Source organism: Bison bison, unplaced genomic scaffold (assembly GCF_000754665.1).
Source record: "Bison bison bison isolate TAMUID 2011002044 unplaced genomic scaffold, Bison_UMD1.0 scf7180017864077, whole genome shotgun sequence".
In the NCBI taxonomy this organism is placed as follows: domain Eukaryota; kingdom Metazoa; phylum Chordata; class Mammalia; order Artiodactyla; family Bovidae; genus Bison; species Bison bison.
This window is the reverse complement of record NW_011494649.1, coordinates 2,385,068-2,399,038: the sequence shown is the minus strand read 5'-3', so window position 1 is coordinate 2,399,038 and position 13,971 is coordinate 2,385,068. Positions and strand designations below refer to the sequence as shown.

Below are 13,971 nucleotides of genomic sequence, written 5' to 3'. Positions count from 1 at the left end.
TTTATATGTTCCTGTATCTACTAAGTAAATACCACTATAGGTCTTCCAGCGACAACAGGTCAAAGTACTGCTTTTCTTTAATAAACAAGTTGTTGAACAGGGAGAGTATCATTTGTTCAAAATGTCACTGTGAGAATTTATCACTTTGGCTTTACAAACAGCTTACCTGTTTCCTTTGAACAGATCAACAGCAGGTTGATTGAATATATAGACAGCAGTGTTACTGAAGTCAAAAGTACCCTAAAGCAAAGAAAATAAGTCTTGTGATAACTGTAAAGACTCTGACCTTAAAATGTAGAATGGCCAAGGCTGATTAATAGGTTAACACTACTCAGTGATAGAATCCAAATACTGGAACCTACTAGTCACACCCTCCTTAACATCTTCAATAAAAATGTTCTACTGAGTAAAGAATTGCTCATTGGACTGTAACTCCAAGAATTCAAATCTTTTACGTAATTCTAAGCTTAAATATAAATGGCACTCTGGAATCATTTCAATTGAGGCGACTTTTAAAACAACACTGTGAAAGAAAGCTTTTGTGGTCTATGGTACACGTTCTGTGACATCTGAGTGAGGAGGTGTGAGAAGGGAGGGGTGGGGGCTGGGAGAGGAAGGCATGAAGCGACCTTTAGGTCAGTCACATGACTTTGGGCACCTTTCTTGAGGTCTCTCATTCCTAGACTCCTTGCCTATAATATAAAGGCAAATGGTGTCTAGGGTTCTTTCCATCTATTTATTCTATGGCTATTTTTGAATAAATAAATTAAACCACTGAGATAATTCACTTTTTTTTTTTTTTTTTTTTCCCAGTGTCTCTTAAAAGAACCTCCTTTAATGGATGGGAAAATTCTGACAATCATCTGTAATGAAAAGACTTTGTTGAATGATGAACTCATGTTTTTGTTTTAGTACATCTGGCCCATTGCCGAACCTTCCTCAAGAAAAAGCACAGTTAAAAACGATGGGGGAGATGACACAGTTCGGAATCATTTGGTTAAAACAGACATAAGAATTGAAAATAAAGCTTATTTATTAATAAGAACAAAATTCCAGTCTCCTAGATGAAACCATTCACTTCCTGATGTTGGGAAAAATGTCCCGGAAACAAGGCATTTGTGCAATTGATTCCATGTCTGAGTAGTTAAGGCAATTATTTTTCTGGCAAGGACTGTTGGGCAGTGCTTGGCACCTTGTGCAGTTCTCTCTGCAAGGGCCTCCTCCCAGACCTCCCCACATCCCACGCGCCTGCTGAACCCCTGCTCAACTGCCATCTCCTCAGGGGCCTTCCCTTGCCCCAGGCAGAAAGACAGCTTCTTAGCTTTCCCCTGTCTTGCAGCATTTTGTTTCGCCTATGTTTCAACCACGGGGAGATAAATGGGGGAGCAAAGACAGTCAAGGGCAGAGAAGATGAATGGCCAGAGACTGGCCAGGAAACATAAGAGAGTGACAGGGCTCAGCAGAGGTAAAACAAATACTGGGAGAAAGATCAGAAAACCTAACCCTTTGGGTGAAGTTACAACTGACCAGCTAATAAAGGGGAATGTATGTATGACTGTAAGGAAGGGCATCTGGATATGTATTGACTCAGATCTCGGAGGAAGAGGGTGAATAAGAGGGTAAGTCCCTTATTACTTATTCTGGTTGAGGGACATGAAAAGCTGAGAGCAAGCTTTTATTAAGCAATGGAGCAGTTCTGAGATAAGCAGTGGAACATGACTTGATATGCCACAGAGTAAGACACAGGACACAACTGTGCAATGATTTCTCTTTCATCTTGTAAGGTAGTATTTATGTTGAGGAAGCAGGCTTTGAGTTTCACTCAGAGTTCACTCACGGTGACACTGAAGCCTAAACGGCAATTTCCACATGTGCCTGTGCCAGGCCACAGGGGATTTATTTCTGTGTGGCACGGACAGCTTGGGCTTCCCAACTGGGGGCTGAGTGGGCGGAACTTGAGGATTAGCCATGTGCTCTTCTGGAGCAACTTTGTTCTCTGCTCAATTGACTCTCTTGGGACTGAGCTGGGGAGAAGAGTGCATATTACCACTGGCCCCGAGCTATTGAGTAAAGAGTATGACCTTTCAAAATACATACCTTGTAGGAGGGATAATTACTAATGTCTACCTAATTGCCAACATCCACTGGATCATGGAAAAAGCAAGAGAGCTCCAGAAAAAAATCTATTTCTGCTTTATTGTCTATGCCAAAGCCTTTGACTGTGTGGATCACAATAAACTGTGCAAAATTCTGAAAGAGATGGGAATACCAGACCACCTGACCTGCCTTTTGAGAAATCTGTATGCAGGTCAGGAAGCAACAGTTAGAACTGGACATGGAACAACAGACTGGTTCCAAATAGGAAAAGGAGTACGTCAAGGCTGTATATTGTCACCCTGCTTATTTAACTTCTATGCAGAGTACATCATGAGAAATGTTGGACTGGAAGAAGCACAAGCTGGAATCAAGATTGCTGGGAGAAATATCAATAACCTCAGACATGCAGATGACACCACCCTTTTGGCAGAAAGTGAAGAGGAAATAAAAAGCCTCTTGATGAAAGTGAAAGTGGAGAGTGAAAAAGTTGGCTTAAAGCTCAACATTCGGAAAACAAAGATCATGCCATCTGGTCCCATCACTTCATGGGAAATAGATGGGGAAACAGTGGAAACAGTGTCAGACTTTATTTTTTTGGGCTCCAAAATCACTGCAGAGGGTGATTGCAGCCATGAAATTAAAAGACGCTTCCTCCTTGGAAGGAAAGTTATGACCAACCTAGATAGCATATTGAAAAGCAGAGACATTACTTTGCCAACAAAGGTCCATCTAGTCAAGGCTATGGTTTTTCCTGTGGTCATGTATGGATGTGAGAGTTGGACTGTGAAGAAGGCTGAGTGCCAAAAAATTGATGCTTTTGAACTGTGGTGTTGGAGAAGACTCTTGAGAGTCCCTTGGACTGCAAGGAGATCCAACCAGTCCATTCTGAAGGGGATCAGCCTTGGGATTTCTTTGGAAGGACTGAATGCTAAAGCTGAAACTCCAGTACTTTGGCCACCTCGTGCGAAGACTTGACTCATTGGAAAAGACTCTGATTCTGGGAGGGATTAGGGGCAGGAGGAGAAGCGGACGACAGACGATGAGATGGTTGGATGGCATCACTGACTCGATGGATGTGAGTCTGAGTGAACTCCTGGGGTTGGTGATGGACAGGGAGGCCTGGTGTGCTGCGATTCATGGGGTCGCAAAGAGTCGGACACGACTGAGCGACTGAACTGAACTGAACCTAATGGTTAACCAAAGGCCCTCAGCCCGGAAGAACTGGGTCTTCAGTAGCAAAAGAAAGATTCTAAGGAAACATCTTTCCCCCAGCTAGGACCACGTGGTGTTCTCGTACCAGAAGCCTCTTTGCCTTTCTTTTGGGTGGACTTTCTTTGGAGATGATGCACTTGTATCAGGGCTTCCCCTGGTGGCACCAGTGGTAAAGAACCCATCTGCCAGTGTAGGACATTCAAGAGTCTTGGGTTCGATCCCTGAGTCGGGAAGATCCCCTGGAGAAGGAAATGGCAACCCACTCTAGTATTCTTGCCTGGGAAATCCCATGGACAGAGGAGCCTAGAGGGCTACAGTCCACAGAGTCGTAAAGAGTAGATACCACTGAAGTGACTCAGCACGCACGCATGCATATCACTTCCTTTTCTTTTCCAAGTGGGAGGAAAGGGTTGATCACAGAAGATTTTAGCAGGAAACTCAGCTATCTTCTTCCCCACACTTAACAATGGTAAACTGAGGTCATCCCACACTGATGACAAGCCCCTTGCTCCCATGTCTGAGAGCCATCAGGCCACACCCCCAACCAAATGACCCCATAGTAAGTCTGACAGCCAATCCCTGAAGACCCTTTTCTCCATCCCTTCCAATGCATACATCTTCCCTTCCAAGACTGAAAGCTAATATAAAGCAAAAAGCTGTTTCTAAGTTGTCACTAAGAGGTACCTTCTGTGTATATTAAAACTCTAAGACTGCTTTAGCCTGTAACAGAATCTAGCACTAACGGGACTAAGATTTAGAAAAACTCACCTCCCTATTTAGATTCTTAGAAGAAGTGATAAGGTATCTAATTAGTTATCACAGATCCCAGAATAGTTTAAGAGGCTCCAGTGGGAGTTGACGTCTGAAAGACAGACCAGGAAGAATGACTTGAGATACAAAAATGACTTATTTGAACATTTATTTTGAGCATAACTGTGCCCTTATTTGTCCAAGTAAATATCTGGACATATAGTTAGGTTTCCTGGAGGAGAAACATAAGCTGGTATTCCTGAACTAAGAGCAACAGAAATGACTCACGTCTTCAGTTTCATCTGGCTGTCATATAAGCTTTCGTGCTGCTGTGTGTGTGCATGCTCAGTCGCTCAAATAGTGTTCAACTATTTGAGACCCTGTGGACTACAGTCCACAAGGCTCCTCTGCCCATGGAATTTTCCAGGCAAGAATACTGGAGTGGGTTGCCATTTCCTACTCCAGGGAATCTTTCCGACCCAGGGATTGAACCTGCGTTTTTTTGCATCTCCTGCACTGGCAGGTGGATTCTTTACCATTGCTCTTCCTGGGAAACCTTTCACATTGCTAACCACTGACCAAAAGTTTTCATATGGCTGGGGCAAAAGCCAATCACTGAAAAAGGCCTGTTCAATGGGAAGCAAACCTCAGCACCAGGCAGTTGTCAAGGTATGAATAGTCCAAACTGATGTTCAGCCTTGAAGAGGAGAGGATCTAGAACATGACTGGACACAGGCCCTGGGGAAGCAGTGGAGCAAGGTCAGTCTTGTGAAGAATGTGGTCAGGAATTCTGAGAACCCTCATGCATCAGCCATACTTTGTAAACACGGTGCAGGGACATTCCACTAGATTTTGTGTCCCCTGAGAACCAAGAGGCTGGTTCAGATCAGATAAGTCGCTCAGTCGTGTCCGACTCTTTGCGACCCCATGAACCGTGGCATGCCAGGTCTCCCTGTCCATCACCAACTCCCGGAGTTCACTCAGACTCACGTCCATCGAGTCAGTGATGCCATCCAACCATCTCATCCTCTGTCGTCCCCTTCTCCTCCTGCCCTCAATCCCTCCCAGCATCAGAGTCTTTTCCAATGAGTCAACTCTTCCAATGAGGTGGCCAAAGTACTGGAGTTTCAGCTTTAACATCAGTCCTTCCAAAGAAATCCCAGGGCTGATCCCCTTCAGAATGGACTGGTTGGATCTCCTTGCAGTCCAAGGGACTCTCAAGAGTCTTCTCCAACACCACAGTTTAAAAGCATCAATTTTTTGGCACTCAGCCTTCTTTACAGTCCAACTCTCACATCCATACATGACCACTGGAAAAACCATAGCCTTGACTAGACGGACCTTTGTTGGCAAAGTAATGTCTCTGCTTTTCAATATGCTATCTAGGTTGGTCATAACTTTTCTTTCAAGGAGTAAGCATCTTTTAATTTCATGGCTGCAATCACCATCTGCAGTGATTTTGGAGCCCAGAAAAATAAAGTCTGAGACTATTTCCACTGTTTCCCCATCTATTTCCCATGAAGTGATGGGACCAGATGCTATAATCTTCGTTTTCTGAATGTTGAGCTTTAAGCCAACTTTTTCACTCTCTCTTTCATTAAGAGGCTTTTGAGTTCCTCTTCACTTTCTGCCATAAGGGTGGTGTCATCTGCATATCTGAGGTTATTGATATTTCTCCCGGCAATCTTGATTCCAGCTTGTGCTTCTTCCAGCCCAGCGTTTCTCATGATGTACTCTGCATAGAAGTTAAATAAGCAGGGTGACAATATACAGCCTTGACGTACTCCTTTTCCTATTTGGAACCAGTCTGTTGTTCCATGTTCAGTTCTAACTGTTGCTTCCTGACCTGCGTACAGATTTCTCAAAAGGCAGGTCAGGTGGTCTGGTATTCCCATCTCTTTCAGAATTTTCCACAGTTTATTGTGATCCACACAGTCAAAGGCTTTGGCATAGTCAATAAAGCAGAAATAGATATTTTCCTGGAACTCTGGTTAGGAAACAGAATTCTAGACTCCTGGACTCGGGAGAGACCTTGAGAGACTACCCTGCCCAGCTTTTCAGGCAGGATGGGAAACCTCTCTGCTCTGTGCCAACACAAAGGCTTGTAGGTCTGCCAGGTCTCCTGTCAGGAGACACAAGTACAACCCATCCTGATTCTGGAAAGTGCTGTGCAGTGGAACTGAGGCTGAGCTGAAAGCAGTGCTGCTATTTTCATCCTGGGTCCTTATTTTACCCTCCGGACCGACTTGAATCTACTTGAAATCTATCCCCTCTTCCACCTCAAAGTCCATCTGACGGTGCTCATTTTACAATGCTCATTTTAAGACGGTGCTCGTTGACTTGAACATCTCTAGTACTTTCAGCTGTTCATCCATCCCTTTTAATGGCTGTGTGCATGATGGTCTCACATTAGTTTTGGTTCAAAAAGTGCAAAGCACAATAAGATGATTAATTTGTGTTGTACACCCTGCTTCTTTTAAGGCGACCTATTTTGGTTTTCATTTTCATGGAGCGGGTCACACTTTTCATTCTTATTGAGTTTCTGGTAGGAACTGCTGTTAGGCCAATCTTCCTGGTTCCATCCTGTGCACTTTTTGAAAAGTCAAGTATAAGGGTCTGCACTTATTTTCATTACCTTTTATCTTTCCAGTCTCCCGATATTTTTTAAATTGCTGATCCTTTTTACTTATGTATCAATTACCTCATCCAGCTTCCTATCTTGAGTCTGCCTTCATCCAAGTCTTCACCCAAGAAGACTCAAGCTTCATCCTGAGTGTGGGTCTAACGCTGAATGGAACAAGACCGTCTGGAAAGTGGCCCCTTGTCCAGACAACTGCTCCAAGTAGACATCACCTCTGACTTCTCGTTAACTCTCTCGTCCCTCATGTCTAATTTATTGGCAAGTGTCTGATCATTTATGCCTCCAAAATATAACCCCAATCCATACACTTCTTTTTTTTTTTTTTTTCCTATCTCCACATCCACTACTCAAATCCAAGCCACTATCTTCTTTAATTTCTGGGCAGCTGGGATAATCTCTATGTCTCTTTTTTCTTGATTTTCTTGGACCCAGCAGCCAGAGGAATCTGTTTTATTGCTTTACTATATGTCTCCACTCCTGGACTGCAGGACAGGCCTTGATGGTTTAATTCACAGCCATGGCCTGTCCTAGGGCTTCCCTGGTGGCTCAGATGGTAAAGAATTCACCTGCAATGCTGGAGACATGGGTTCAATCCCTGGGTTGGGAAGATCCTCTGGCGAAGGGAATGGCTATCCACTCCAGTATTCTTGCCTGGATAATTCCATGGACAGAGAAGCACGACAGACCACAATCCATGGGGTCACTAAGAGTCAGACACGAGTGAGTGACTAAGCATGCACTCATGGCCTGTCCTATTTCCTATACTTATAATATCAAACACAGGACATAGCAGACTCTTACCTAAGAAAAAGTGACTTTACAAAGGTTAGAATCTCATTTTTAAGTCGCATGAGATTCTGCCAAATATCTTACAAAAATCAAAGTACACTCTGTTTAAGCCAGTCCTGTGACCTGCCAGTTCACTCTTCTGAAGATTTTTATTGGCGTATAGTTGATTTACAATGCTGTGTTAATTTCCACTGTACAGCAAAGTCAATCAGTTATACATATACATATACCCACTCGTTAAGATTCTTTTCCTTGTAAGTCATTACAGAGTACTGAGAAGTATTCCCTGTGTTACCAGTTCATTCTTCAAAAGATAAGTTAGTTAAGCATGACTATTTAGGACATACTTATTTGGCCCAAGGAGCAATATTTTCTGCAGTAATTGCACATAAATAAGCTATTTAGTAATCTGCTCTGGAATGATGTTTGCTGCTGCTGCTAAGTAGCTTCAGTCGTGTCCGACTCTGTGTGATCCCACAGACGGCAGCCCACCAGGCTCCCCCGTCCCTGGGATTCTCCAGGCAAGACAACTGGAGTGGGCCACCACCTCCTTCTCCAATGCAGGAAAGTGAAAAGTGAAAGTGAAGTCGCTCAGTCGTGTCCAACCCTCAGCGACCCTATGGACTGCAGCCCACCAGGCTCCTCCGTCCATGGGATTTTCCAGGCAAGAGTACTGGAATGATGTTTGGGCTCTACTTTTTACCACTTTTGAAACCTGGGATGACATTTGTCCATTTTCAGTCCTCTGGCAATATATTCAGAGACGTTTTTCCTCTATTTGCTGCAAGAAAATTTTGTCTCATACATTAAACAATGAACACCTAAACGTCTATTTTAAAAACATTTATCTGTCATTGTTTGAAACATTTATAGGACTGTGATTCTTTATTCTTCTATAATATACACAAAGATTATATGGCTAATGTTTTAAAATTTTTCATTTTTAAAAGTATGTTATGCTAATGAAATAGAAAGCTGTGACAATAAATGGAACCAACACTTAAGATGATTGAAATGTTCTATACCATGGCTGTAGTGGTGATTTCACAACTGTATTTGAGTAAATTCATCCAATCCTACATCCTTTAACTTGAATTAGGAATTTTATAAGTTATACCTTCAAAAAAAAGAAAAAAGAATAAAACCCAACCTAACAACACTTTAAGGCAGATGAAACTATCTTTTTAACAGCCCAGCTATATAACAAGAAATCATATGACATCCTCCAACCGAGCATCAGAGCCCTTGAAAGAGGTGAAGATGAAGCAGCCGTCACCACTGTGGATCTAGAAATAGCTCAGATGGGGGTGTTCAAGGCTGCCACACAGGTGAGGGCTTTCAACTCATCCAGGCCCCACTTCTCTCAAAAAAGACAGAACCCTTACCGACCCTCCCAGCATGACTCTCCCTGTCCTCTCCCTTGCCTGAGTTTAAAGCAATTATTCTCAAGCTTTGAGTCTATCTGAATCTCCTTGCTGCTGCTGCTGCTGCTGCTAAGTCGCTTCAGTCATGTCCGACTCTGTGCGACCCCGTAGACGGCAGCCCACCAGACTCCCCCGTCCCTGGGATTCTCAAGGCAAGAATACTGGAGTGGGTTGCCATTTCCTTCTCCAATGCAGGAAAGCGAAAAGTGAAAGTGAAGTCGCTCAGTTGTGTCCAACTCTTTGCCACCCCATGGACTGCAGCCTACCAGGCTCCTCCATCCATGGGATTTTCCAGGCAAGAGTACTGGAGTGGGGTGCCATTGCCTTCTCCGCTGAATTTCCTTAGGTTCTTGTTAAAATGAAGATTCTCAGTCAGCAGGTCTGGGATGGGACGTCAGATTCTGTATGTTTCCCAAGCTCCCAGGTAAGCTGATGCCGCTGGTCCATGAACTGCACCTAGAGTAGCCAGGATGTAAAGCTACGAGCTCTGGTCCCCTGGCATGTCCGTCTCAGTGTTTATGTCTCACAACCTCTGGACCAGCGCCACCACATCACCTTCCACACTGTCTGCAGGTGTTCAGGGTGATTACCTGGGACACGGACCCCACCACTGTCCAGGTGAGACTGGGCTGAAGGGAAGCATTTACAGCTGAACCAATGCCATTCCTGTGGGACCCTGACCGACTCTCAGTGTGAAAGTGAGTCCTGTCTAAACAGGACAACCCTTTGGTTGACTTCCTAAGGGTATTAGGGCATGACTTACTTCACTAGGATACATATATTTTAAATTATTTTTAACTTCACACCCCTCCCCAACTGCCATGTCCTTTCCTCCAAAGGGGCCCCGAGGTTGACCATACTATATAATCCCCCCTCTTCTATCTAAACCTGGATGAGAGTATAAAACCTTTTAAAAAAATAATGTCCAGAGATGCCTGTTTTATTTCTTACCAAGTGATGGCATTTCAGGCTGGTGACCTATTATATCAACTACTTTTGTACCTCTGAAGTACAAATCCACAAGCCAGCTCAGCAAGGAGCAGTGGTGTCCACACCTAACTGTGGGGGGTGGGTGTGGGTGTGGGGATCAGGGATGGGGGTGCGAAGCTGGATTTTCCAAGTAAAGGTCTTGGCTGTCAGGGTGCTGTGACTGGAGACAAGGGCTAGGCCTGAGATTGTTTGAGAGACCCTGACACCTGGCTGAGACAGGCTGAAACCCTGTTATCAGCCTGTCAATTCCTAGGCCCAGTCCTCCAACCCAAACCTTAAGAGCACAGTTACTATCTTCCTTTTTGTAGTCACTTCAGCCCAAACAAGGAGCTGAGCTGGTTCTAGGAAAGTGGATCTGGGGCCTATTTTCAGCTGACCTGTCCTCCGCCTGCACTCCCAACCTTAGGGCATTGCCCTTTCTGCAGATTCTTAGGAAAAAGCTAGGTTTCTGGTAATGTCCTGTCTCTTTTCAGTTCTGCTTTGAGAAGAAAAGGGAACATAGGGGTAACCAAGGGTGGACACAGGCATCTCGGCAGAGCTCCGGCGGCCCAAGGCCCAGAGCCACGCAGAGTCGTGTCTGCACTGGCCCGAAGTGCTCCTCTGGGAACACAGGGCCAGGGCACCTTCCTGGAAGGGTGTCCAAGAGGAAGAATTCACTAACCACATTCTACACTAGTAGGGGCTGTTCATCTGAGAAGGCAGAGGCTGGGAGAACATCAAGGTCAAGGAAGAAGAGCTAGAAGGGAGGAATGAACAGCTCTTTCTTACCACAAGGGAGGCCGTGAAAGTAAGCAATTACTAGGTGAATCATTACTGTAGCTCCTCTTCTATCCTCACCAGAAAAGAACACCAGCTTCCTGTGAGATCTGGAGAGCCCCTGCCTAAGAACCGAATGACAAGCTGGTGTTTTTCTCTCAGACCAAGTCACTCAGGAAAGAATGATCTTACTAGCATCCCTATGCTAAGGCCTCAGGCGGCTGCGGACGCCTCTCTGCTCTGCCTGCATGTGTCTCTGAGCCGTGGGGCTCTGTGCAAGCGTGCTGGCACCTGAGGTGCAGCGAGAGCACCAGTGCTCTGTGGCTTGGTGCTCACAAAAGCTTTCTTGAATTGAAAAATACTCTGACATGCTAACGTTATTTTATCATGCAGATATCTCTGTTTCTATATCCTTTGATATCCCCAGTGCCTGGGAGAGTGTCTGGCACATAAAATATACCAATAAATATTTGATGAATAAATGAATTATTTCCTTAAAAAATATAAAACTTTTGCCATCCTCATCATTAGAATAGTCCACATGAAAACTCCTTCGCTGGAGAGAAAGTGGTCTTTATTACTCATCCTGCTTTTATCTAACATCGTGTCCCCCCAAACTGCAGCCCCTCACTATCATAGACAGTCCACTGTCTATGTGGACTCATAGACAGAGATGCTGATTGAGGCAGAATATGTGCAAGAAAATGTAAAACCCGAGGACAAGGGAATTGAACAAAGTGTAGGAAAAGCTCTGTCTCCTGGCCAATCATCTTTCTCCAGTCCTTCCCTGTGATGCTGGCCTCTCCCAAGCTCTCTTCTACCTCCCACCTTTCTTCCACATTTCCAGGCTGTCTCCACCTTCCCCATTTTCTCATTCACCTCTCATCTCCACTGACTCTCCCCACTCTTTCACTCCACCCTCAACTCTTCATATAAGAAATCTCTCTATGACGTGAATTCAGTTCAGTCACTCAGTCCTGTCCGACTCTTTTCGACCCCATGAACAGCACCATGCCAGGCCTCCCTGTCCACCACCAACTCCCGGAGCCCACCCAAACTCATGTCCATTGTGTCGGTGATGCCATCCAACCATCTCATCCTCTGTCGTCCCCTTCTCCTCCTGCCCTCAATCTTTCCCAACATCAGGGTCTTTTCAAATAAGTCAGCTCTCCAGATCAGGTGGCCAAAGTATTGGACTTTCAGCTTCAACATCAGTCCCTCCAATGAACACCCAGGACTGATCTCCTTTAGGATGGACTGGTTGGATCTCCTTGCAGTCCAAGGGACTCTCAAGAGTCTTCTCTAACACCACAGTTCAAAAGCATCAATTCTTCTGTGCTCAGCTTTCTTTATAGTCCAACTCTCACATCCATATTTTAAAATACTGCTGAAGAGAGCAGAGTGCCTGCTGGGGATGAAGGAAGGGCTGGAGAGCCCAATGAGGTGAATTTGAAATGTCATTCATCTGTGTGGTCAGGGAGCTCAGGTTCAGGGCTTTTCCAGGATACTGTGATACAGCACCAGTGGAGGAAGGGAATTTCAGGTGTGGGGAAGTGAGGAGTTTAAGTGAAGGGCTGTGACATCTAAGCTGGACAGGGAAGGAAGCACAGAGGTTTTAAAAGACATACAAGGCACAGTTGGGAGTATCCAAAGGGAAGCCCTTGGAGGGAAGTAGAGGAGGCTGTGGTCTGGAGCAGGGTGTCTAGCGGGTACGTGCAAAGTGGGTGGTGCAGTATAGTTTCTGGTCTGGGTAGTGATGCCAGTGGGAGAGGCTTAAGTGGAGAGGAAAGGGCACACAGAAGAAGTATTTTTTGATGAGAGCTTAAATGGAAGAACACACGCCTGAAAATTAGGAGAGAGGGACAAGCTGTTCTAATTCATGAGGAAATTTTAAATATTTTGAAAAATTCAAAATTATTTTTTACATAACAAATGCACCTCCTAGAGCTTTCATTTACTTCAATGAGAATTCGGTATAATTAAGCACTTTGTTGATCACTGCTAACAATAAATTTATATTAACAATAAGACCCTGATGCTGGGAAAGATTAAAGGCAGGAGGAGAAGGGGATGACAGAGGATGAGATGGTTGGATGGCATCACCAATTCAATGGACATGAGTTTGAGCAAGCTCTGGCAGTTGGTGATGGACAGGGAGGCCTGGTGTGCTACAGTCCATGGGGTCACAGAGTCGGATACGACTGAGCAACTGAACTGAACAGAACAATAAATTTAAATATTCACTCTGTCAGGCCCACACTAAACACTTTTAACAGTATTTTACTTATGAATAGTACTATTACTACCTATTTTACAGATAAGGAAACTAAAGTTCAGAGAGGTTGAATATTTTATCCAAGGTCACAAAGCCAGCATCGTAGCCCTCAAACTCTGGCAGTTGAACTCCAGAGTCTTTATCCACCGTACTTTACTGTCTGCCAAAGTCAAATGTCCACAGAAGAATACCAGTGTGAAAAGCAAGAGCCTAACAGAAGACAAAAAACTTAGATTAAAATATATCCAAGTATTAGTAATTGAGCTTGTTTTAACAGACTTTGAGTGATTTTTTAATATTTTATACATTTTCAAAATGGCCTTAATGATTATCTTACTTTTACAATAGTAGTATTAAAACAAAAAATATAAAGAATCTTTCAAATGCCAGCATCATTATTCCAAACCCTTTTTTGGGAGGTATGTATCTGTTTAAGCCCAAAGCTTATTAATATAATTCCCATTTAATTTAAGGAACTCATGAAATACTTATGGAAAAGAGCAGAAACATCTAGTTATTCAGTCCCAAAATGGACTTCTTAGTCACTACACCCTGATTAAATTTCAACATTCTGAGGGTCAGAAGACCAGCACACTAGGATCTAGTAGCATGTGATTATTTGTAATATTTACAAAGTGAACAAGAGAATTAAAGGGATGGTTTTTAAAGGCTGGACAGGGAACAGGTGAGGATCAATTATTTGTACAATTCCATTACTTTTCTTGTAGGCAAATCTAAATTCTGTGGTGCAAAGATTCTCTTAAACTAGCCTCACTGTTGATTCAGTTCAGTTCAGTCGCTCAGTCGTGTCCGACTCTTTGCGACCCCATGAACCACAGCACGCCAGGCCTCCCTGTCCATCACCAACTCCTGGAGTTCACCAGACTCACGTCCATCAAGTCAGTGATGCCATCCAGCCATCTCATCCTTTGTCGTCCCCTTCTCCTCCTGCCCCTAATCCCTCCCAGCATCAGAGTTTTTTCCAATGAGTCAACTCTTCACATGAGGTGGCCAAAGTACTGGAGTTTCAGCTTTAG

At 44.2% G+C, this 13,971-nt stretch overlaps 1 protein-coding gene across 3 annotated transcripts in view; it reads right to left on the bottom strand.

Annotated features, from left to right (window-relative positions):
- Positions 1–13,971, bottom strand: part of SLC38A1 (solute carrier family 38, member 1) — a 77,506-nt gene that overhangs the window by 18,685 nt on the left and 44,850 nt on the right. For all 3 annotated transcript variants that reach the window (XR_825077.1, XM_010837534.1, XM_010837532.1), the window contains one exon: positions 167–240. Coding sequence is in view for 2 of the 3 variants with exons in the window: in XM_010837534.1 (XP_010835836.1) it covers positions 167–240 (74 nt within the window). In the remaining variant the exon portion in view is untranslated. The remainder of the gene's footprint in view (positions 1–166; positions 241–13,971) is intronic.